The 26,068-nt window shown below is 41.6% G+C and overlaps 1 protein-coding gene across 1 annotated transcript in view; it reads left to right on the top strand.

Annotated features, from left to right (window-relative positions):
• Window positions 1–26,068, top strand: part of MYO16 (myosin XVI) — a 465,799-nt gene that overhangs the window by 159,939 nt on the left and 279,792 nt on the right. Inside the window, exons 11-12 of the mRNA XM_029938403.1 lie at window positions 7,857–7,967; window positions 16,896–16,961. Coding sequence (XP_029794263.1) covers window positions 7,857–7,967; window positions 16,896–16,961 — 177 coding nt within the window. The remainder of the gene's footprint in view (window positions 1–7,856; window positions 7,968–16,895; window positions 16,962–26,068) is intronic.

Raw genomic sequence — 26,068 nt, 5'->3', positions numbered from 1 at the left:
GAAAAACTCCTGAACGTAAAGGTTAGTAGTTGGCTTAAAATGCCCACAGACAAATTGTCCGGCATTCTACTGACCACTAAACAGGGCTGCTGATGTGTTATAGAAGGATTTGATTTTATACTCTTGACTTCTTTGTCAGGAATGTGAGCTCAGCCGGTATGCTGACTCCTGAAATTTTCCAGGTATGTCTTCGGTCATTATATTGATTATTACATAGAGTGTGCTTTTTGTTTCCTTCTAAGATCCACATATTTTATATAACAACAGGAAAGAAAAATCAACCACCAGGAGTCATTTATGGAAAGTAACGGTGGTGGGTGTACCGTGTGTGTGTGCGTGCATGCGTGTGTGTGAGAGAAAGAGAGAGAGAGAGAGAGAGAGAGAGAGAGAGAGAGAGAGAGAGAGAGAGAGAGACAGTGCCTAGGTTATGGGCGATCACTTTGATGAGCTGGGAGTTACAGAAATTAGTGTATTTTCTGTTGCCATTCCTACAGAAATAAATGGCTTTTGTATGCTATCTGTTTTATAAATGGCAGAGTGATTTTATAAATGTCAGTCATCCTTGAAAATATTTTATTTCACTCTAATTTGGAGCAATTTAAAGACATTTAGCTAGGTTTTCTAAAGACTTTTTCAAAATTTAATTTTAGTTTCATTAATTTTTATTATTTCAAAATAACTAGTAAACACTTTCTGTAATTTTGAGATACTTAAAAATTTTTAATGTTTATTTGCTTTTGAGAGAGAGACAGACAGAGCATGAGGTAAAGAGGCACAGAGAGAGAGGGAGACACAATCTGAAGCAGGCTCCAGGCCCTGAGCTGTCAGCACCGAGTCCAATGAAGGGCTTGAACTCATGAACGGTGAGATCATGACCTGAGCTGAAGTCGGATGTTTAACTGACTAAGCCACCCAGGAGCCCCAATACTTTTAAATTTTAGTAGGTGTATTTGTCAGCTTCAGCTGCCATGACAAAATACCACAAACTGAGTGGCTTAAGCAACAGAAATGTATCTTTCACAGTTCTCGAGTCTTGAAGTGCATGATCAAGGTATCAATTGATGAGGTTTTTGATAAAGGTCCTCTTGCTGGCTGCTTTCTCTGTGTCCTCCCCTGGGAGGTGGGGACGGGGGGGGGGGGAGATAGAGACAGAAAGAAAGAACAAATCGTCTGGTGTCTCTTATTAGGACACCAATCCTATAGGACCAGGGCCCCACCCCTGTGACCTCCTTTAGCTTTATTACCTCCTTAAGGCTCCGTCGCCAAATACTCACATTGAGAGCCTCAACATCGGAATTTGGAGGAATACCATTCAGTCCATAGCAGTAGACAAACTAAATGTTAGGTAAGAGTTAAGGCAAAGCTCTTTCTTTGCGTAGGGGTCTTAGCACTTCCTAGAACCTTATATGTATATTACGAAGTGAAAGAAGCCATTCTGAAAAGGAAACCTATGGTGCGATTCTGGTATTTGACATTCCAGAAAAGGCAGAACTATGGAGATGGTGAAAACATCACTGCTGCTGGGCTTGGGGGGGGATGGATGGATACATGGAGCATAGAGGAGTTTTAGGGCGGGGACACGACTCTGTGTGATTTTATAATGATGGACGCATGTCATTGTACATTTGTCTAAACCCACAGAACGGCCAACACCCAAAGCAAGCCCTGATGTCCACTATGGATTTGGGGTGATGGCGATGAGTCATTGCAGGCTCAACGGTAATGAGTGTAGTCATCCCGGTGGGGACATTACCACTGGGGGCAGGGGGTGCGGGAAATCACCGTGCCTTCCTCTCAATTTTGCTGTGAATCTACAACTGCTCTAAAAAAATGAAATCTAGAAAAGGAGAGAACATCAGGGCGCCTGGGGGCTCAGTTGGTTAAGCATCTGACTTCAGCCCCGGTCATGGTCTCGTGGGTTGAGGGTTCAAGCCCCGCGTCGGGCTCTGTGCTGACAGCTCAGAGCCTGGAGTCTGCTTCGGATTCTGTGCCTGCCTCTCTCTCTGCCCCTCCCCTGCTCATGCTCTGTCTCAATCTCTCTCAAAAATGAATAAAAACATTAAAAAATTTTAAAAAAGAAACATCTAACAGAATAGCAACAACAAGGGGAAATAATTAAAATGCTGTCTGGGCACAGGGATGGGCTTAAGCTTTGGAAGATTTAGTACTTTGTTAGACTATCACCCTCTTCTCTGTTCTAACTATCTTGGCCACCTCATTCCCCGCCCCCCTAATTTCCTCTCTCCTCTTCATCCGTGAATACTTGGTTCTTTTCTCTCCTCAAGATCCTGTTTGTCAGGCCACCTCTTCTGTCCCCTGGACTTGTGGTTTCCGCACACTTACTGCTAACCTCCCAGGGGGAAAAGGTCCCAAACAAATGAACAAATCAGTCAAGGTGATGGCACTCCAAGCAAGTGTGGACAAGTGAAGACCAGGGATCGGGGAAACCAGGCTATTTCCCAAACTGAAGTTCCCTTTGGATCTCGAAACATTTCTCAGTGTTTCTCTGAAGTTCTGCCTGAACTTCTGTCCTGAATTCTATCTATTTTATGTTCTAGATCTCTCCTTTTACGTAGATAGAAGGGGATACACATCTTCAGAGAAATCATAGTGGTCAATCCTGAAGAGGATGTTGATCTTTTTTTGGTTGGTTTGTTTGTTTGTTTTTTTACATATTTATCCCGTCTCTCTTTTGCCTTGTGTTTTAGCGGCGTGGCAGACTGACAATGGACATGATCAAGTCTGACGCTGTAACATAGAAATATTCAGAGATGTGTTTCTCTCATGCTTTCTACTTGAAAGTGTCACAGCACCTTTGAAACCTGTATAAAGAATGTGTCCCTATGATAACCTTGCTTATGATCGATCATCAAAGCCTCCTTCCTGATCATTTTGGGATCCCGATGTGATGAACGCAAGAATCCTTCCCTAAATCCACTCTCACACTGCACCTGTCACATTTCATTACGGCAGACCGGCTCGGGCTCTTTGCATTTTTACCATCAGCCTAGGATTTTCCCCCACCCCGTGAAACAGCTGGAAACAGCTGGGCCAGTGTGCATGGGAATCCTCAGGAAGACCAGTGGGATCCTGCAGTAGCTCTCCCGGGCTTGTCGGGACAAACGTGGGCCTTCCGTGCGTATTCTGCATGCGTGTTCTAAATGTTCACCCAGAAATTCGCATTGAGCTTGTTAGAGCTATGGCTGTGAGAGGAAGTGTATTATCTTAGAAATGTAAACCATTTCTTCTAGAGAAAAAAGTCCCACTTTTGATGTGTCTCCTTTTTATGATGCTTTGGGAGTTAAATACATATGCTAACTCGATGGAGACTTTGGTCCTGTTTTTTCTTTGTTCAAAGTTATTGCGATCCATTATTGGCTTGTGTCATATCACGTATATGCATGAATATGTATATATATGTATATTAATGTGTGTGTATAAAGTATGTATATGCACACACCTACACACCCATTCTGGGGGTGCGTACGTCTACGTGTAATTATTGTACCCTCAGGAAATTCTCGCAAAGACATCAGAAAGAAATTATATTTATGTCCATCCCTAAGTTGATAGTGAAAGTTTCCTTTTCTGCTTCTCTCTATATAAAAACCTTCGCCAGTAGTCTCTTTATTTCTTGGAAAGACATACTTGCCCATTTGTAGTTATTTTCTGAATTCCTTTCATATCTAAGGGCAATCTTGACCTGGTGATCCTGGAACTCAGAGCAGGGGTCTATCAGTATAAGTAAACCTTCGATCTTTTGAAAAAAAAAAATTTCTTAGAGTTTATTTATTTATTTATTTAAATAGTTTATTGTCAAATTGGTTTCCATATAACACACAGTGCTTCTCCCCACAAGTGCCCCCCTCCATGACCATCACTCCCTTCCCCCCTCTCCCTCCCCTTTCAGCCCTTGGTTCGTTTTCAGTATTCAATAGTCTCTCATGATTTGTGTATTTTTGAGACAGAAACAGTGCATGAGCAGGGGAGGGGCAGAGAGAGAGGGGGACACAGAATCTGAAGCAGCTCCAGGCTCCCAGCTGTCAGCACAGGGCCTGATGCAGAGCTCGAACCCACGAACCGTGAGATCATGACCTGAGCCGAAGTCAGATGCTCAATCGACTGAGCTGCCAGGCGCCCCTAAACCTTCAATCTTTTGTGTGCTGGTCCCAAGTGATAATCCAGTGGGGCTCCCCTCCTCAGCTATCCTTCTCCGTCCCATGTCCCGCTCTCCTCCTGCACAACTACCTGCCCTGTTTTCTCCCACCCGACAGCCGTCTGGCACCTTCCAGGGTCTTTCTGACCTTAGGACCCTTACCCTGCTCTGCCCTCTCCCTGCCTGACTCCTCCCACACCCCACAGACGGCCTCCCACAAGTATGTCCAGTTTCTGCTTTGCTGTGATTTTCTCAGTGAGGACCATCCGAGTGAAAGAGCACTGGGTCATTTTTCAGAGCATCCTGTTGTTTTCCCTCAGAGCGCTTTTTACAGTCGTGATTTCTTACCAGTAAATCACAAATTTCTTACCTCTCTGCCTGGAAACTGTAAACCTCATCCCTTACCTCCCTCTTTGTACTAAACCTCGAATACAGTGCCTGGCAAAGGGCTGGTGAGCAAGAAAATGAAAGGCAACAGATTGAATATATGTAGTCAGATCGATTCATTATCTGACTTTCTCCACCGTGACCTAATGGTTATGGTGCTGCTTTCCACTTCTGACCTCCCAGCTGTGTGACCTCAGGGAAACTGTGTGGCTTCTCTGGGCCTTAAGTTCTCCATCTACTGCTTAAGGACCATATCATTGAATTTCAGACTTTTTAAAAGTTCTCAGGAGAGCCTTCTCCATAAAGAGATATATGAAAGAGAACTCCAGTCTTGAAAGCAGATGAAGCTGGGTGTCTTTGCTGAGAGCCACCCAGACTGGCCCAGAGCCCTCTCCTCTCCTCCCTCCACAAGCAGTCAGAGAGGTTGGCAGACGCCTGGGTGGCTCAGTCGATTGAGCATCTGATTTCAGCTCGGGTCATGATCTCATGGTTCATGGGTTAGAGCCCCACGTCGGGCTCTGTGCTGACAGCTCAGAGCCTGGAGCCTGCTTCAGATTCTGTGTCTCCCTCTCTCTCTGACCCTCCCCTTCTCTGTTTCTCTCTGTCTCAACAGTAAAAAGAAAAAAATAATAATAATAAAAAGAAAGTTTATTTTTGGTGCCCACGGCCCTCTCTAGCTGTTTTACCAACAACATAACAATGTGCCCCCACACTTATCCACGGAACAGACACCTTGCTGGGCCTTCAAGCAAACTCATTCCCACAGCCTCCTATGACGGACGCATCATTACCTTTCACAGGCTGAAAGAGAATTGAAGGGGACTTAGGAATGTTAGGGAAGAAAAATGTTCAAGGTCCCACAACCAAGAAGATACACCACTGAGACTTAACTACGTTCACTCCATTGAATCCAAAAACAATCAATACGAGGGCATCTGTGTGGCTCAGTTGGTTAACCATCCAACTCTTGGTTTCAGCTCAGGTCATGATCTCGTGGTTCACGGACTAAAGCCCTGCATCGGGCTCTGCGCCGACCGCAAGGTGCCTGCTTGGTTCCTCCCTCTTCTTCTCCCTCTGCCCCTCCCCAGCTTGTGTGCACTCTCTCTCTCTCTCAAAATAAATAAAAACTTAAAACACACACCCAAAAAAACACAAAAATAATCGATGTCTTACTGTGCTTCAGTTTCCAACATTTAAGGTGGGGAAGCTCAAATCAGCGTGTGAGATTTTTACCCAAATGAGCATGGCTGAGACAAAATACAGAACCAAACACCGCCTACTCAGGCAGGCTGCTAGTTACATTACCTGGCGGCAAGTTCGGACTCCGAGACTCTTCAGAGTAGAACTAAGTGTATCATGTTAAAAAAAAAAAAAAGAAGCCAGATAGCACATAATCCAAAACTTGATTTTGACAACCCACAAAATACTGGGGGAGGTAGTACATTATGATTTCTATATTTGTCAGCAACAAATACCAACGTTTGGATACCACTCAACTATTTAAGTAAATATTTGTGACAGCATCAAAGTCTTAAAGCTATGCCTCCCAACTAATTAAAATGAACTACTCAACTACATTTAATAAGACTATGCTAATACTCCTTACAGGTTAATTCTGAAAGATATTTTGAGGCCTATTTCTTTTAAATGCTAAAAAAAAGAAAAAAACCAGAGAAAATAAACCCAAGGTGTTGGCTTTGTGTGTGCATGTTGTGGGGCAGAGAGAGCCTTGTTCTCAACACTTCTAAGGTCTGGAAGACTTTACAAATTAATTTTTAATACATAAACATCTGTCTATTGGAGTATGGTGTTTGCCACTTCTACAGACGGGTGTATCTCTAATTCCAGAGCCCACTGCCATGCCCCCTTCTCACTGGAAGAAACAATAAACCACTCTCTGACTATTCGAGATTCCCAGTGAAGAATCCGAGTTTCCATTATTAATCCATCAGGATTATCAGCGGGCTGGGGGAGCCGTGACTTGACCGAATGAGTTCAGACGGATTGCATTCTGTGAGCTCATCCCTCGTATCAGAGAAATAATCCTACGCTTAGATTTTCTTCATGTGCGGTGTTTGTCAATGCTGCTGATAAGCAGTAATATTTAAGTTCAGATTATCTAACAGTGATGTCTATAATAATAAAATATGTAGTGCAAACACAAATACAGAGCGCAAATGCAAATAGAGAATACAACTGCAAATACAAATAATAGAAGCAAACTTGCTGTTGTTAATCCACTGTGGGCACCCAGGAGCTCACAGAGGCGTTGGTAAGAATGCTCTTGTTCTCTGGTTCCCCAACGTTTGACATAAGAAAACCAAAGCTGTCGTAGTAGATCAAATGTCTGGTTTGCAGAAAATTATCTCCTGTATGTAAAATTAAACGTTGTCCATTCCTGGGGGGCCTGGGGGCTCAGTCGGTTGAGTGTCTGACTCTTGATCTCAGCTCAGGTCATGATCTCACAGTTCTGAGGTCCAGCCCCGTGCTGGGCTTCGTGCCCAGTGTGGAGCCTGCTTGGGGTTCTCTCTCTCTGCCTCTGCCCTGTTCACACATGCTCCCTGCTCGCTCGCTCTCTCTCTCTCTCTCGCTCTCTCTCTCTCTCTGAAAATAAATAAACAAACATTGCAAAAAAAAAAAAAAAGTCTTTTCTTAACACATAAATGATAGATTTTCATATAATCCCAGTTCATCTCTTTTTTAATTGAAATATTTCCCAGGTTTTTTTTAACTCTGTCACTTTCCATGAAATTGAATAGGGAAGATTTTTTCTTCATGGAAGAATTATCTTTATCTCTTTCATTGTTAGTGTGTAGAAAAGAATAAAGATCTCAAGCCAAGATTCGAGAGTCTTTCGAAACTTGGCATCCTACATGGACGCAGAAACGAAATTCCAGGCGCGCTGTTTCCTTCGCCACGCCAACACCGGTGATAGAAGAATAAGTGAGCTTTTCAGCTGCTAGTCTTAGAGGACTCCGTGTCTACACTTAAAGTCCATGTGCTGAAATGATTTTGACAGGCTAATGCCTTTGCGGGACATCGGGTAACATTGGGAGGGCCCGCATCGGTGCGTGTGTGAGTGTGCTTGCACACTCGCGGGCACAGGACCAAAATCCTCATCAGGACACATTTCTCTGTGGCTGTTGAATTTTTTGTTCCTTGTAAGTGAACCATCTCATCTTTTAATAGCGGTTTCAAACTCCCGTGGCCTTTCAACCTTTGACTCGGAATTGAAAATGGGACATCCCCAGCTGCGAAGAAAATGGACTGACTGGAAAGCAATGAGAATTGATCTTGCTTATGTTTTCCACAGGTCAAGCTGACGCCTCCCGCTCCCAGTGACGACCTGGCGACGCTCAGTGAGCTCAATGATGGCAGTCTGCTTTATGAAATTCAGAAGCGCTTTGGGAACAATCAGATATACGTAAGTGCCCTTGAAATTGCCTTGCGCACGGCCTTTGTCTTGCTGCCAGTGTTTGCCCTTCAGTGCTGCAAGGGTTCCAGGTAAAGGGCTTATTGTTGGATCTCTCCGAGTTCAGGTTCATTCTGACGGAGTTCCGAGCCAGGTTCAGCAGAGATCCAAATTTCAGAGGTGTTAAGTGAAAGGTAATACGCTGAGGGTAGACAGCTTTCCTGGAGTCAAGTTTGCTGTGGAAGCAGATCTTGCTAGAAACAGAAGGATCCTGGGGTGCCTGCCTGGCTCAGTGGGTGAAGCTTCCAACTTCGGCTCAGGTCACGATCTCACAGCTCGTGGATTCAAGTCCCGCATCGGGCTCTGTCTGTGCTGACAGCACAGAGCTCAGAGCCTGCTTCAGCTTCTGTATCTCCCTTTCTTTCTGACCCTCCTCTGATTGCACTGTCTCTCAACAATAAATAAATGTTAAAAAAAAAAAAAAGAAACAGAAGGATCTTCAAATCACTTATCAAAATGCTGTTTGTTTTGTGAACTTTACATAGCTTGCCAGGTCTGGAAAAGGAAGCTTAGGCAGTAAAGTTGACTCCTCACGTCAGGGTGCATGAAAGGAGAAACTATTGTCCCTCTCAGTTATCAGGAAACGCTTCGTCCATAAAGTAAATAATTTAGGCCCCTCTGATAGCAGGATATGAATGTATGACGCGGATGACAAACGGCACGGAGAATTAATTCCCTGTGGTTCTGCCCTGGTTTATACGTGTTTTCTTCTTCCAGTGTTTATGCACCATGTCATCTCAGTCTCCGTCTCTGTCCGTCTCTCTCTGTCCTTGAATTTGTCATATTCAACTCAGAGCAATTCACTCAGAATGTCTGTAGGGAAATCTGATTATGCCCATATCTGCCTTCCCTTTTTGATAACACCCTTTTTCTCCTGGTCTACCAAGAAATTGATTAAGTAATTTTCATGTAAATGTGAAGACTGAGCTTTCCTTACCAGTCATAAATCGTCAGGTGCTGATTAGCCTATGAAAATTCAGTGTGGCGTCTTAATGCTTGGGTAGATTGCCTGCCTCTGTAAATACACGTAAAATTAAATGTGTCTATCAAAATGAATAGAATCGCGTCATGGGCATAGAGTGGTGAAATCTGATGACTCTGGTCTCTGTTACTCCTGTTATTTGTGTGTTTTTGTTAGTCCATTTTCTCACTTTTTCTAGCATTGTGCTGATCCTCCTTCGCCACCACCACATCCTCCTTTTTGACTCATTATTACATTGCCAGAGGACCATTGCTGGAATTGTTGTGGGTTTCTCTGTTTCTCTCGTGCTTCTCAAGTGCCGCTATCTCCCTGATACCCACGTAGTCATCTTGGCGGTCACCATTCCATTCACGATCAGGCCCCCACACACAAAGCGTCAATGCTCTTGTCTTCAGGTGACTGCCTTCCTGTCTACACCGCGGTCTTCCTTGGCCTGTTTTGCTTTCCCCTAAGTTTCTCTTTCTACCCCACGAAATAAACACTTAGCTTCCTAAACTGCCACTCAGAAGTTCTTCAGTCTTCAACTAAACCTCCCCAGACCTTTCAGATTAAGTCCTAATGGACCCTTCCTCTGACTGTGATTTTACACCTTACTGGTGACTTGATTCGTCTTCGGGAGCTCTGCTGGACTCTGGCTCAGCGAGAGTGGACCCGTGCTGGTTCCGCCCACCGCGAGACCTGGTCCAGCACTTGCCAGTCGCAGGTGACATGCACTTCCTGCTGTTTACCAGGGTCGTGGCTCTAGCTCCTCTGGACAGGGGACCATCTTCTTAGACTCTCTCTGCTCATTGGCTTTCTCTTTCTCTCTGGACCATCAGAATTAATATTCCCTGCTTTGCTCATGCTCACATAAAATATAAATTTGCCACAGTGTGAGACATGATTTTCTTCTTTCCCATACCTGAAATATTGAAGAGCTAAATCGTCTGGGATCAATGTTGTGATGAGTGCTCTCAGTTATGTTATTTGAACTCGCCTCAATGGATAGACAAGCAATGTAAACGTTATTGATTGAATGATAACAAGTGATTCTCAAAGTATCCTGTGGACCATTGGGGGTATGAGCTTTTTATTTCTGTTCTGCAGGGAGAGTAGGCATTTAGAAGCTCTTATAACAATTTGATGGTTGCATTTCCGCCTGTTGAATCTAAAAAGAACCCGAGCTTTGTGTGTCTTTGTCTTCCAGCGCCGAGTTTACAGGATTTCATTTTTATTGCATTTTACAAAAGTGTCCGTCCACGATGAACTGGAAATCGCAGTGTTCCTTCCCACACGTACAGAGCCACCGGTTTCAGGGGATGTTGTCGGCAGAGTTGGTCATGTGACCCCCCCCCCCCCCCGCCCAAACTCCTACAGGCCACCACTCCCTGCCGATTTTACTCTTCCTCCAACTTCACCCCAAAGTGCCTGGATAGCGGGTTGGTACTAGTTTCTCTTCCATGTCCCAAATCGGATTTTCACCCAAACCTCAGCGTCCTTCCTTTCATAATATTCTCAGAATGGACTCCGTCAGAGCCAGCCCATCGGCTACCACCGGCCCATCAGAGCCCATAGAGCGCTTCAGCAGGATTGATCATTTAACCAGGAATTTCATCTCTTTCTGCTGTAGTCTGGTGTGTTATAAAAGGTGATCTTTCAGAACAGTCTGTAGATTTTTCTTTATTTTCTTTCTTGCCCTGTCTTTTTTTCTTTTCCTATTCCTTTCTTTTCCTTTTTCTTTTCTTTTCTTTCCTTCCGCCCTTCCTTCTTTTCTTTCTTTCTCTTTCTTTCTTTCTTTCTTTCTTTCTTTCTTTCTTTCTTTCTTCCTTTCTTCCTTTCTTCCTTTCTACCTTTCTTCCTTTCTTTCTTTCCTTTGCCAAAAGCCAGGAGCGAGCATAAGTGACTCTTTTACCTAAGTGTATAGCATCCCATTTGGGTGTCAGATTGGGAGGGTTCCATACAGTGCAGAGCAGTAGGACATACCCACACCGTCAAACAAAACTAGCTGCAGGAGATGAGGTGTTCACTTGCTAGGAAATGCAAAGAATAAAGGCATTTCATTCTTTGAATAATTACTGTCAACCAGAACAGAGAGAATAGAAAATGCAATCAGATTTGTTTTGGGGTGGCAGATAAACATGGAAGCAATATTCTCTTCTCTTTACAAACACACTGGTAGGACTCAAGACTCATAATGAAAGAACCCCACAAAAGAAGCATAGGCTCCTGTAACAGCTGGGTAGCCAGGTGAGTGGCCCAGCTCTCTGGAGCCACCGACGAACTGAACATCCCCTCCAGGCCACCTGGTGGCTTTTGGCAGGTCTTCTTCATAGGAGCAGTGCCAGAGGCTAGCTCGTGTCAGAAGTTGAAGTCTCTTTCGCTTGGAGGACTTCTGAAATTCTGTAGACAGACTCATTTTCCCCAGGCTGACACTGCCCCCTAGCCTGTATCTGAAGCCTCACACTCCGTATGCAAACCTACCATGTCCTTCCGTTTCATTTCACTCGATCTATTATAGACCCTTGTGAACATTTAACAGAGGTGAACTATTTTTTTCTTTTTTAATGTTTTATTTATTTTTGAGATAGAGACAGAGCATGGGCAGGGCAGGGGCAGAGAGAGAGGGAGACACAGAATCTGAAGCAGGCTCCAGGCTCTGAGCTGTCAGCACAGAGCCCGACGTAAGGCTTGAACTCATAAATCGTTAGATCATGACCTGAGCCGGAAGTTGGAGACTTAACCAACGGAGCCACCCACGTGCCCCAGAAGTGAGCTAGTTAAAAAAAAAAAGTGAGGGACACCTAGGTGGCTCAGTAGGTTGAGCATCCGACTCTTGATTTCAGCTCAGATTATGATCCTAAGGTCATGGGATCAAGTCCCTGTCGGGCTCTGTGCTGGGGCTGGAGCCTGCTTAAGATACCCTCTTCTCTTTTTCCTCTGCCCCTGCCCCCTGCTCTCATTCTTTCTCTTAAAAAAGAGTGATATTTTAAAAGGTGAAGTAAAGGAAATCTGTAGATTTCTAAATTAAAAAAAAAAAAGCATTTACAATGTTCCCTTTCATCAACATAACCTCTTGAGAATATGGCATAAGTTTATACAAGTTCATACTCTAGGAATCTATCATTAACATTCAGATCACAGTTTTCTGAGCAATTTTTTTCTGAACAATTTTTTTTGTTTATCACAAAATATATTTGCAAAGACAGTCTCAAATTCCTTCAATAATCAGACCAAAGTAAAATTACATCTCAATAGGAAAATGCAACTTAGAAGCATTTTGCTTTTATTTTCAAGTTCCTCATCTTTCCTCCCCTCGCTCATTTGTTAATTCCCCTTCGATCCACTCTTTTTCTTCACTTTTCTGAGAAATTTTCAGATACTTCACTACAAAGGTTCCCCTTTGGGCCAGTCATTTCCCTTTTCTCCTGTTTGTGGCTGTAACAAGCCTGCTTTTCAGTCCTTGTTGGGTTGCATCGCAGCCTGTAGAGAGAAGAGTGCACGACTCGTGAGGAGTGTCAGGCATCGTGAATTTTCAGGTAGTGAACGTGCTCAAGTAACCAGCAGCTTCAAAAAGAAATGGGCTACGAGCGGCACCCTCCCCAGTTCACCCTCATCATTAAAAAGGTTTTGGCCTATTCGGGGCTCCTGGGGGGCTCTGTTGGTTCAGTGTCTGACTTCAGCTCAGGTCATGATCTCACCAGTCCCCACGTCAGGCTCTGTGTGATGGCTCAGAACCTGGAGCCTGCTTAGGACTCTGCATCTCCTCTCTCTCTGCCCCTTCTCCTCTTCTCCTAATGCTCTCTCTCTCTCTAAGAGTACGTAAACATTAAAAAAAAAAGATTTTGGCATATATAGTGACAGTTCATTTTGTATTTTTTTTCCTACTTTCTGTAAAAGGAATCATCCAGTGTGTTATCCTCTGTGTCCGTCAACTTTCACTCACTGTTATGTTTCTGAGGAGCAGTCTTGTTACCTGCAGCGACAGCTACCCATTTTCTGTAAAATAAGCTTCTGTATGAACATATCCCAATTTATTTATTTACTCTATGGTTGAGGAACCCTTGTGTGGTCTCCACCTTTTGGTTGTTGAATTATATCGTTACAATTATGTGGCTTAGGTGGATCAGACCGGTAGAAGCCATCTTAATGCCTTTTTCGGCAACACGTGAATATAAGTACGTGTTTCTGTGGGGGCCACATGGAGCTTTGTTCACAGGGCATTAACCCAGCACTGGATGCTCAACCTTGTAGACACCCAAACGCTTTTCCTGGGAGCTTACCCACCACACAGTTCGGGATTCCACACCCTCCCCCCAACAAGGAAATCAGTCTTATCTGTGGTGCTGTTAGTCTTTACAGATTCCAGTCATCTTGGCAGGTGTGTGTTATCTCACTGTGGTGTGAGCTCACATCTTCCCGCTCCCTGATGACGGTGACCAGTAGATGTGTGTTGCTCAGTTGGCCATTTCGGCTCAGGACGTGGCCGTTCACTTATATCGATGCTTAACAATAAATGGGTTGTGTTACTTTTTCTAATCAATACGTAGGGATTTTTATATACTCAGGATATTCTTTCCTTGATAGATATACATGTTGCAAGCATTTTCTCCTAGTTGGCAGCTTCCACCATCTTTGAAAGGTCTATAGAATAGGTGTGTAGAATAGAAGTTTGCAATTCTTACAGAATTCTTTACATTTAGTGTTGTTTGAGTCCCACTTAAGAAAATTTGGCCTTTTGTCATAAACTTTGGGTTGGGCTATTTTCCTGTATTTTTTCTTTCAGTTTGATTGTTTTAACTTTAACATTTAAGGTATGTTACTAGGGTAGAAGTGATTTCACAGTGGTACGAGAGGAGGGTCCAGAGCAGTGTTTCCCCACTGTCACAAGATGACTGTGGGGAGTGGGTCTATCCTGAGAATCCATCTTCTGTTGTATGGATGGGTCCATTTGTGTCTAAACCAGTACTGAAAGATCTTAATCCCTATAGCAATATAATAAATCTTAATACATGGGAGACTTTTATATATCATGGAAGGTTAATATCCCTCCTTTGGCTGTGTTTTATTTCTCTGGAAAATTTAAAATATTTTAGTGCCAAAGTCTGAACCCTTTGTGTTATATCTGTTTCTGGGCATATTTCAAGTTTCAGTGCTATAATAAACATTATTTTCTTATTGAAATTAACAAGCAATTTAATTTTCTTATTGTTTATGACAAACATGGAGCTATAATTCAATTGTAAAATTCATGTTTTACCCACCAATCTTGCTAAATTCATATGTAAACATGAATTTGTATGGAGATTCTTTGGGGTTTTTGGCACATATTGTCAACTAGGATGTAGATAACGGCTTTTATTTTTCTCTTCTAAATTTTGTAGCTTCCTTACTTTGTTTTCTTATTTTATTTCATGCGACGGCACTCCTAATAGACATGACTGGAAGTGGCGATAATAGGCATTCCTACCTCGTTTTGGGGATCCCAGGGAAAAGCTTTCAATGTTCTCTTGTATGTGGTTTGCAGTGGCCCTATCATAGGTCTAGTGAAATGTTATTAGATTAAATTCCTTATATTAATACTTTTCAAGTTATTATTTTTAGTCAGAATTGGGCATCGAATGCTATTAAATGTTTTATGACATTTATTGAGATGGTCATATCGCTTTTATCCTTTAGTCTTTAGTATTATAAATTTTTTTAATGTTTATTATTTTTGAGAGAGAGAGACAGAGAAAGAAAGACAGAGAGCAAGCAGGAGAGGGGCAGAGAGAGAGGGAGACACAGGATCTGAAGCAGACTCTGGGCTCTGAGCTGTCAGCACAGAGCCTGACGCAGGACTCAAACTCACAGACTGCGGGATCATGACCTGAGCTGAAGTCAGCTGCCCACCCGACTGACCACCCAGGCACCTCTACTCTTTAGTACTATAAATTATAAGAGTTGACTTTTTATCATGAAGCTGACCTTGCATTACTGGAATAAAGCCTACTTGGTTGAAACAGATTATCTGTTGAATGTATTACTGGGTTTAATTTGTCAATATTTTGTTCAGGATTCTTGCATGTACTTAATGAAAGAGAGCACCCTATAGATTTCCTTTGTTTGAATATGCTGGGTAAGTGTGTAATACCAAGTTTATGCAGCCTCTTAAAATGTGATGGTGTTCTCTCTTCTGTTATTTTCTGGAGTAATCTGTGTGACTTTTGTTTATTTTGTTCATTGATTGATGTTGGGAAGAATTCACCAGTGAAGTTCAAGTTTTCTTGGTGGAAAGGTTTTTTAGACCGAGAAACTTCTTTTTCAGAACTTCTTTTTCAGAAAAATAAAGTGGTGAGATGTTCTAGACCTTATTGTGCTCATTTTGGTAAGATGGTGGGTGTTATCCACATTATCTAAATATCCAGACACTGTGGCTAAAGTATGATTTCTGTATCTCTTCATCTGTTTGCATGCCTACACTGTCTGTAGTAATGTCATATTTCGGATATTAGTAGTTTGTGCATTTTCTCTTGTTTCCTTAGGGTACTCACCGTTTTGTCACATTGTTCAAAAGGCCACTTTCTGACTTTTGTTTTCTATTTTTTTAATTTCTGCTGTTGCACTGATTATTTATTTCTGTATAATTTGATGTAGTCTAATGAGCTCCTTGAAAAGGATATTTAGATCATTAATTACCAGCCTTTCTTCACTTTTAACATTATAAATGTTGTAATCGTTTCTGTACTAAATATACCTTCAGTTGCATCTCACAAATTATAATATAACCAAAATATTTTCCTATTTGCATTGTAGCTCCTTTTTAGGCTCATAGGTTATTTTTAGGTGCATTGTACAATTCCCAGACATTTTGTGATTTTCTAGATATCATTTGTTAACTTCTGTCTTACTTCTATCATGATCAGAATCACACTCTATGTGACTCAGGTCCTTTAAATGTAAGGGAACTGGTCTGTATTCAATTTCAAAGAACGTATATTCTGCAATTGTTTGAAACCGTGTTGTGTATAAATCAGTTAATCCAGTTGGTAATTATTTCAACATTTTGTCTGCTAATTCCATGAGTTATTAAAAATATTCTTAAAAATCTCCACTTCTGTGATGAATTTTTCTCCTTACAGCTGCTTTTGCCTCGTACATTTTGTGCTAAATTTTAGTCTCATAGAAATTTTAAATGGCCGTCTTCCTGATTGATTCAACATGTTACCATTGCGAAATGTCTCTTTTCATCATTTTTATTTATTTTTTCATGAATTGAGTATTGCTAAATCACATTTTTGTTACGTTATTGTTTGCAGGGGTGTCTTGTTTTATCTTTTTACTTCCTAATTTTCTTAATCTATATATTTAAAGTACTTTAATCCAGTTCATAATCTTGCCGTTTAATAGTATTTAGTAGCTTTGCATTTGGTCTAATTACTGTTTTGGGGTTTAAATCTATCATATTATTAATGATTTATATTTATTCCATCTGTTCTTTGTGCCTTTATATCTCATTACTTGTCTTGTTTTAATCACAAGAGTATTTATATTTGCTTTTTTTACTTTAACTTCGTATTATGCATCTTCTTATCCTTCTGGAGCAGCGTAGAACTCATTTCGTTATTACCTTCAGCATATTTTGCCAGGTGTTTTAATTTTATATTTTTTATTCAGTCCGATTCTCACGAAACCCCTTAAAGAAAGAAATTCTTAGAATCCAGTCATTTGATTTGTTATGTGTTCAGTGGAACAAGCCTACTTTGAAATGTATTTTTCCATTTCTTTATTTATAAACTCTGCATACAATTCACAAAATGTTAAAATATGGCTTTTATGTATTCTCTGTATTTTGCAGAATGATTTTAAAATTCTATAATTTTTCATTTTAAGAGTTCTATTTTTATAATCCCCTGATTGCTTATTTCATTTCCTTTTAACAGACTTTTATTGGAGACATCCTCTTGCTTGTTAACCCTTTCAAAGAGCTTCCAATTTATTCCACCACGGTGAGTATAAAGTGTAAAATATCATTGAGTACTGTAGAGCGACACTCAGCAGGCGTGGCTCTCCATAGCACATGATCAATTACGAAGAAACCCGGAAACAATAAGTGAAGTCAGAAACTTCTCAAAATTCCAAATTGAATATTTGCATAATAGCGACTTTAATTTGTTCTGAGACAAAAACGGAAAGGAACGTTATTTTTATCCAAAGATTCCTTTGCACTTAATAATGTATAATTGTCCTCTCATTGTAGTCACCAGACAGACTTCTAAAATTAAGTAATACGTTACTCTGTTTTCCATCCCTACCCAGCTAATTCAAGGTCAGTCGGTGTAAAGTATTTACTCTAACATCATGACCTTTTCCAGCAAAGCCCTGTGACGTTAAAACAGCGAGAGTAAGAAGGGTGATACCGCACCGGTACATTTCTTCCACTTTTAATTATGAGACTTTGAAAATTAAAAGAGCAATTGCTTTTGGAAAATTATTCCAGGCAACTGAAAACACAAACACGGTATGATTTTGAGTAGTGAGAGAGCAAAAATATCATGCAAGCTCTCTCTCCCTCTCTCTCTCTCTCTTTTTTTTGCACAAGGCTGGTTCCAGTTAAAGCAGAATGCCTCACAGGGAGCAGGAACATGACAAAGAGGATTGGGGAGGAGACACTAGTTCCTGAAATAGGGACATGCTCAGAGATGTTGGAGGGGGGTAGCAGGAGGGAGGTTGAAGAAGAGGGAGAGGGAGAGGGGAAGGCAGAGAGACATCCCCTTCTTGAAGCTCCCGTGGAATCCCTGAAGAATTCTAACAGAAATTCCTTCTGCGGAAAAGAGTGCACCCTAACTACTCCACCCCCCACCCTTCTCACCAAAGTCCCTTCCACTGTTGCTTTGAAATCACTGTATTTTGCCTCCTGTCCTTTGTCCGCTGGGTCCAATCCCAGCCTTGGCCCTGGGCACTCTGAGTGTAGGACTCACGAGAGACCAAGACAAGAGGAATCAAGAGTTCTGCCAGAGAAGTAAAGTTAACCCGACCTGCGACTATTAGATAGACATTTGGACTACTCGTGTTTTTATTTCTTTTGACGTCAGTTTTTAATAATTTTGTTTTTCATTATATTTAATCTTCAAAAGGATTGCACATATAATTATTCATGATCCTATTTTTTTCAATGTGTGTAGAACTTGAGGGATTTATTTTCATTCCATATGTTGTTCAGTTGGGCCTTCTCTGACTTTTTAAAATCCATTTGCTAGGAATTTATTGATTTTATTAATCTTTTTCAAGAAAACCATCTCTTGACTTTTAATTTTTTTTCTATTGTATATTTTCTATACAATTGATTTCTGCTTTTTATTTTTGTTGTCTCCTTCTTTCTAAGTTCTTGGAGTTTAATTTGATAGTTGTTTTAAGTAATATCATTATATTTTGAATTTTCTGCCTTTTATAAATAAGTATTGGGGGCCTTTTATTTGGCTTTAAACACAGCTTTACAGAATTCTTCATCATCGATATTTCACAAGTTCATTATTATTCAATTTGAGAGAGAGAAAGAGAGAGAGAGAAAACCCCTGCTCTTTAAAGCTGACTCTTTGTATGTTGTTCCTGGCTTATATTTGTGGTTTTTCCATTTGATTTTTGACTCAGTAAGAATCTTCTGGTGAGACAAAAGTTAGTTTTAAATAATTGAATAAAAGGGCGCCTGGGTAGCTCAGTCAGTTGAGTGTTCAGCTTTGGCTCAGGTCATGATCTCACGGTTCGTGGGTTGGAGCCCCGTGTCGGGCTCTGTGCTGACAGCTCACAGCCTGGAGCTGCTTCAGATTCTGTGACTCCTCTCTCTCTGACCCTCCCCTGCTCATGCTGTCTCTCTCTGTCTCTCAAAAATAAATAAAAAACATTTAAAATTTTTTAAAAATTAAATAATTGAGTAAAATATATACATATATATCTTTTATTTAAATGCTTTTATAGAGCTAGAGGTCAAAGTATAAGTATTAGGGAAAATTTAACATAATAAATTATTTCAGTATGGCCTATCATGTTATAGGTATGAATTATCATGTTATAATATATGTTCTAGCTCAACTGAAACAAACCTGTGATTTTGTGGTTTGTTTTTAAGGTGTTCACAGTATGGCAGTTTTACAGCTTCAGATACGTTGGGTTTTCAGTTATCTCAGAAATACACGTTAATAGAGAATGGAGAGACACATGAAAAACCATATTCTAATTGTGGGGACAAAATATGATGTATTAAGATTTTTGCATGAACAGCTCATTAAAACTTAAAATGGTGAATGCAACATATAACTTATATGCATTATCCTTTATATCCATCATTTTCAACAGACCCTGGCATAGAAAGTAAGAGGAAAATAGATATATTTAGGTAAAATATGCACTGATAAAAAGCTTGAGGAACAAATAAAGAGAAGGGCGTCTGTTGAAGACACAGGTTTTTAACTTGTGAGTCTAGGAGACTGTATAACAAAAATAAAAGGAAAGAAAAGAAAAATTTATGAGGAAAAACCATATTCAAGTGATAGGTGAAGTTTTTGGAGGCTAAATTAAAATAATGTTGAGATTCTACCTTTGATGCAAGATTGGGAATAATTCACCTAAGTATTTCATTTTGTAAGATTTCTAAGGTTCACAGAACATTTAAGAACGAGGCAGAGGGGCACCTGGGTGGCTCAGTCAGTTAAGCATCCAACTCTTGATTTTGGCTCAGGTTACGATCTCATAGTTTGTGAGTTTGAGCCCCATGACAAGCTCTGTGCCACCACGGAACCTGCTTGGGATTCTGTCTTTCTCTCTCTCTCTGCCCCTCCCCTGCTTATGTACTGTCTCTCAAAAAGATAAACATTTTTTTAAAAAGAATGAGGTAGACAAATAATGGAAAGCAGTGGAGAAGGAGAGGAGTTAAAGAGGGAGGAGGCAGAGGAGGGAGGAGGGATGGGGCGACAGCAGTGACAAGACAGACGGCGGTCACTAAAGAGCCCGGTCTAACACGCTGTCTAGGTAGTAGTCAGAAAGGATGGACAGCCTGGTGTCTGTATCATCGTGGAAACCACCGAGCGAGTGGACGTTCTGAGAGAACCGACCTGAGCAGTAGACACGCAGTTGCCCATCAAACATCCCCATCAGACTTTTCTCAGGTGCTTCTCACCACTGCCTTTACCGGGGATTCGTAAACCGAAGGCGTATCACCTGGAAGTCTCCAAGTCCAAAGTGCTCACCCCATTCCAGATAACATACCTGCAGGTCATCTCTCAGGGTTATGGTTTTGCCTGCACTCGGGGAGAGAAATGACTGTCCCCGTTGTCGTTTCAGCTGCTACTGGCAGGGAGATTGAGCAGTCCCTCTGAGTAAAGTGGCATTATGGGATGCCTGGCTTCATTAGTTCTCAGATTCCGTTTATTGTTGGTCTCCTAGGATCGCCCTTGCATGTTCGAGTCTGGCGCGTAGCTTGGAGGCTCTGAGGAGCTCCTTGCCTCTGGGCGGTTGGAGCTGCAAAGAGACCGGCGTGGTCTAGGGCTCATCACAGGCAGGCCTGCTGCGAGAATCTTCACACACATCATCACATTCAATCACAAAAGGCAATGCAATCAGTCTAAGAATTATTATTTCCACTTTGGAGGTGGGAAAAAAAAACAAGGCTTAAGTAGATTCGGCAAATTTTCTAAAGCCTATCGTGGTGATAGGGACAGAATTTAAATCCAGATCACATAACCCCAGAGCAAATGCATGACAGACTTTTCATACAAATGCTGAGCCCAGAGGCAATTTTATTATTATTATTATTTATTATTATTATTATTATTATTTGTGCTCCTTTGAAAAACAAGCTTTTTTTTCAGAATACGTCATCTATATATAGTTACACAGATAATGAATAGGTAGTTCACTCAGGCGGGTAGAGTGACATGTTTGTGCTATAATGTGAAGCCAGCAGCCCATGCAAGCACATTGTTGATGTCAGCGAGGCTCCATAGGTTATGAGGCCCAGACAGTTGGGGGGCCTGTGCCTGGCCCCCTCATCATCTGTGGGACCGTACAGTTGGCTTCAGAAATTCCAGCAGGATAGGATTCTGCAGTCTCCCAGCAGTTTACTGAAAGGGGTCATGCATGGTGGAAAGGGAGAGGGAGGTGATTCATTAAAAAAGAAAGACCTTATTCATTAGAACCAGAGAGTCCAGCACAGGGAGGTACCCAGGAATGAGGCTTACGTGATGCCACCCCACCCACGAGCTACAACAGGGCACCTAAAATTTCCGCTGAGCAGAGTCCTCTGGTTTCCAGAGGATGCAGGTGGGGAGAGAATGAGGTGAAGTGGAGAGAGAAGGCCTGCAGGAAAGAAGGGCTGATGCTGACGGTATTTGCTGGGCTGCACGAGGACGCAAGCGTAGTAATAATGAAGATGATAAAGCCAATGACCACTCTAGAGGTCACATGTCTTGTTAGAAAACTAGAACTGCGTAAGTGAAAATCTTCAAACTTCGATAGTAATAATTAGAGTTAATTATTATCTCAATTAAATGCGCTATTATGTTAACATTATTATTTTGTACTGACCTTGTGCATAAAGCGTAGAATCCGCATCAAGCTAAGTATGTGGTTGCAGTGGAATGTTCTACAATATAAACTCTAACACTCTAACACTAATGAAAAGGAGAAGGCTTATAAGAAAAGAGATCTTTGAGAAAGGTTCTTAGTTTGCTTATCATGAAAAAACGTAGGTACCCAAGATCCATTACACATCTAATGTCAGTAAAACTTAGGCTACATAGAAGACATAACTCTAAGAAGTGTGAAGAAATGGTGTAGGAGTCATATATGCTTCTGGCTCTCTTCTGTCTTGTCTTGTTTATAACATTTAATGAAATTCTCAGCAAGATTTTACAGATTGAGTTTAAAAGCAATCTGCTAATGTTTGATTAGGCCCATGTTGGACTTGGGATGTGAAATAGCGTTAGTGCAAGCGTTCAGAAAGAACACAGATTTGTCCGACAAGAAAATAAAGCTAGGCTAAAACTCGCTGGCTGGTTTATGAGTTAAAATGTGTACACCACTATCATTAATTACTTTTTGATATCCATTTTAAATTCTGGGATAATTAAAAATACAAAACTTTGAAAACTATTTTAAATAAAGAAGTTGTATTTGTTCAAATGCTCTCTTGGAGTTGGGATGCAGCTACAAAGATGTGGTAAGAGCACAGCATTTCATTCAGCACTTTCCTGAAACTCATATGCACACTCATATACAGTCAGCGCTCTTGCCTGAGCGTTCACTTTCCACGGTCTCATTTACCCACAGCCAGCCTGGGACTGGTCTTCCTTCTCAGGCAGCATCAGAAAGTCACCAGTAGCCTGACGGGACATCACTGCACTTCATCCCATCCCGCGGGCGCTTGATCACCTCTCAGCATCACGAGAAGATGCGTGAGTGTAAGACAAGAAATTAGTTTGAGAGAGGGACCATTCTCATACAACTTTTATTTATTTATTTAAAACATTTTTATTTTTTTTAATGTTTTTTTAAATTTTTAAATGTCTACTTATTTTGAGAGAGAGAGAGAGAGAAAGAGAGCGATCAAGAGTAAGAGAGGGGCAGAGAGGGAGACGCAGAATCCGAAGCAGCTCCAAGCTCAGAACTGTCAGCACAGAGCCCGACGCGGGGCTCGAACCCATGAACTGCAAGATCATGACCTGAGCCGAAGTTAGATGCTTAACTGACTGAGCCGCCCAGACGCCCGCCAACTTTTACTATAGTATGTTGTTATAAGTGTTCCATTTCATTCGTAGTTATTGTTGGAAATCTCTTACTGGGCCTAATTTATGAATTAAACTTTATCATGGTTCTGTACGTACAGGAAGAAAAGTGTATGTGGAGTTCAGTACTCTGTGGTTTAGGGCTCCCCGTGGGGGTCCTAGGACGTATCCCTCGTGGATAAGATTGGGACTACTGTGCATAAGCAATAAAAAAAAGCTGCATGCGCCATTATTTTTTATTTTAATTCACTCAGAGGACATATTAACATATCTGTTTACCAGGACCAAAAGGTCTTTATTAGTAACTGTGCTTTCAAAAATATTTTATATTGATAGTTTTAGCTCTAGATAATTTATTCTGAATGCCCCATAGTATTTTATCATATTAAAACACAGTTCTAGTCATCCATTAAACCCTACACCAAGTTTTAATTCTTGCCATGTTTTCTGCTCTTACAAAGAGTGCTAAGAACTGTTTTGTGCGTGCTTTTTTGCTAATGTTTGAGAGTTTCTTCAGAGAGAGATGTGGTCAAGCCTACCTTCTTTAAAATGTTTTTTATGTTTTTTATTTTTATTTTTGATACAGAGAGAGACAGAGCATGAGAGGGGGAGGGGCAGAGGGAGAAGGAGACACAGAATCGGAAGCAGGCTCCAGGCTCTGAGCTGTCAGCACAGAGCCCGACGTGGGGCTCGAACCCACGAACCATGAGATCATGACCTGAGCCGAAGCCAGACGCTTAACCGACTGAGCCCCCCCAGGTGCCCCAAGCCTACATTCTTAAGTTTAGAAGTTGTTGCTCATAGTAACCGGCTGGCGGGTTACTTTACTGAGCCCTGCGTTGAGGCACCAATTGTAACCCAGTGGCCTGGGCCGTTTGTCCCAGGCTCTCAGTGGTACCTGTTTCTTCTGCCCCAAAGGGCAGGGCTGAGAATTGTCGCGGGTCCTTCTCCTGAGGGAGGGAGAGAAAAAGGGGGCAGGAGAGGGAGACGCAGAGAGTAAAGACAGAACTCACGGTTCTCCGGATCAGGCGAAAGAGAGCGTTTATTCAAAGAACTGATCTTTATATAGTCTTCAGGGGGAAAACAAGGCAAGCTGACCTAGGCAGGCTACAGAGTCGAATGCATATCAAAGAAGCGCCCTGACTTTGCCTCAGCAATCTTGGGGGATGGAGAACTAACACTGAATACGGTTTTGATGTTTTGTGTGCCTTGGCCACTCACGTCTAGCTCAGCAAGACAGTCGCCAAAGTTATTTTGACCAGGAAATGGCAATCTCCAGCCTCCAGATGCAAATCTTGTTTACTGGCTCACTCTGCGGAGTGATAATCCTTGCCTGAGGCAGACAGAAAACTTGGCGGCCCGACAGTTGCTAACTCACTGCTCCAGTTAGTGAGAACAACCCTCAGGATTACAGATGCATTATTCTAGTGCTGGAGAAAACTTCCTTTTGAATCCAGGCTCCACCACTAATTAGCAATGTGACCTTGGACCAGTCACTAGCTTCTTTGCTTCAATTTCCTCACCTGTGAAAAGAGAGAGCATTCTCATACCCCAGCTGCAGATTTCTATGAGACTTCGATGAGTAAGTTTGAAGTGCTTAGAACAGCAGCAAGCAGGTACCAAGTGTAAGCCATTATTACTGTTATGATGATGGTTATTGTTTTTAATGTTCACTTATTTATTTTGGGGTGGGGGGGAGTGTGCACACACAAACTGGAGGTGCAGAGAGGAGAGAAGGAGACTGAGTTCCAAGCAGACTCCGCTAGGTGTCAGCACAGAGCCTGATGCAGCGCTCGAATTCACAACTGAGAGATCATGACCTGAGCCAAAATCAAGAGCTGGACACTTAACCGACTGAGGCACTTAGGCACCCCATTATTATTATTATTATTATTATTATTATTATTATTATTACTACTATGCCATTGATAAATTTGCCAGTATGTTATATCTGTTACCGTATTGTTTGAAATGGGATTTCCTTGGTTACCAGAGTTTCTAGTCTTCTCTCATATTTATTAGTTATTCTCTTCTGTTTATATTCTTTGTCCAAATTTCTGTTTTATTTCCAGTTTTTCTTTGTAGGTATTTATTTGTAGGAGTCATTTATGAGACACGGATAATGTATGGATTGTGTTACCGTATTGTTTGAAATGGGATTTCCTTGGTTACCAGAGTTTCTAGTCTTCTCTCATATTTATTAGTTATTCTCTTCTGTTTATATTCTTTGTCCAAATTTCTGTTTTATTTCCAGTTTTTCTTTGTAGGTATTTATTTGTAGGAGTCATTTATGAGACACGGATAATGTATGGATTGTGTGCACAGCTTGACTTCCTGTCTTTGACTGTTAGCATCATTACTGTATGTTTGACGTTTGTGGTAGGAAAGCAACTGTCCAATGTGCTGTTGTGATATTAAGTCCCCCTTCCCATTATAACTGTACGTGGGAACCATATTTACTTATTCCCAAGTCATGACAGTATTATTCTCTTTCCTTGTGTAAATGTTTTATGCTTTGCTGTTTATATTTGGGACTTAAATGCATCTGGAATTCATGTTTACATACGGCATGAGCTAGGAATTAGTGTTTGTTTCCTTTAATAACAATCAGTTTTGTAAACACTATCCATTACGACTGATTCATGAAACAGCCCCTTTGCAGCCCCAGAGCCCCACCCATGTGTGGGCTTGGGCTGACTTCTTTAGTCTGTTCCACTGATCTCTTTCTCTGGTCTCTACACCAGAACCAGAGTATTTACAGATTTTGGGTTTTTGGAGTTTTTATTGAGATACAGTACTCATGGATTTGTGAGTGTCCAGCGGGATAAATTTTCATAAGCCCTCAGATCCAGAACATTCCTGGCACTCCAGAAACCCCACTCTCAGTCCTCCGCAATCACTGTGGCTTGCCAAGGGCACGACACTTCCTAACAGCGTAGATTAGTTTTAGCTGTTTTTATACTTTATCGTTGAGAGTTCTCTCTGTGTCTGATAAATTCCACCCAGCATCATGTTTGTGAGATTTATCCAGTTATTTCTTATAGCTGTAGATCACTTATTCTACTTTAAAAAACTATTCTCCTTATTATTTTAAATAGCTTCAGACATGGAAAATTTGCAGATAAATAGCACAAAGAACTTTTTTTCCAGTCACTTTCAAATGATTTGCTGGCGTGGTGCCCCGTCAGCCTTGCGCACATGCCCTGTGCGCTTCTTACCAACCAAGGCATTCACCGTGCGACCCCCCGTACCGCCACTGGAGCCAGGAAGTTGCTCCTGAAGCAACGTGACCATCGAGTCAGGTGCCTCCCTGAGATCTTTTCTGTCACCACGCAGTG

This window comes from Suricata suricatta, chromosome 4 (assembly GCF_006229205.1).
Source record: "Suricata suricatta isolate VVHF042 chromosome 4, meerkat_22Aug2017_6uvM2_HiC, whole genome shotgun sequence".
Taxonomy (NCBI): domain Eukaryota; kingdom Metazoa; phylum Chordata; class Mammalia; order Carnivora; family Herpestidae; genus Suricata; species Suricata suricatta.
The sequence above is the reverse complement of the archived record's forward strand: the minus strand, read 5'-3'. Positions and strand labels throughout refer to the sequence as shown.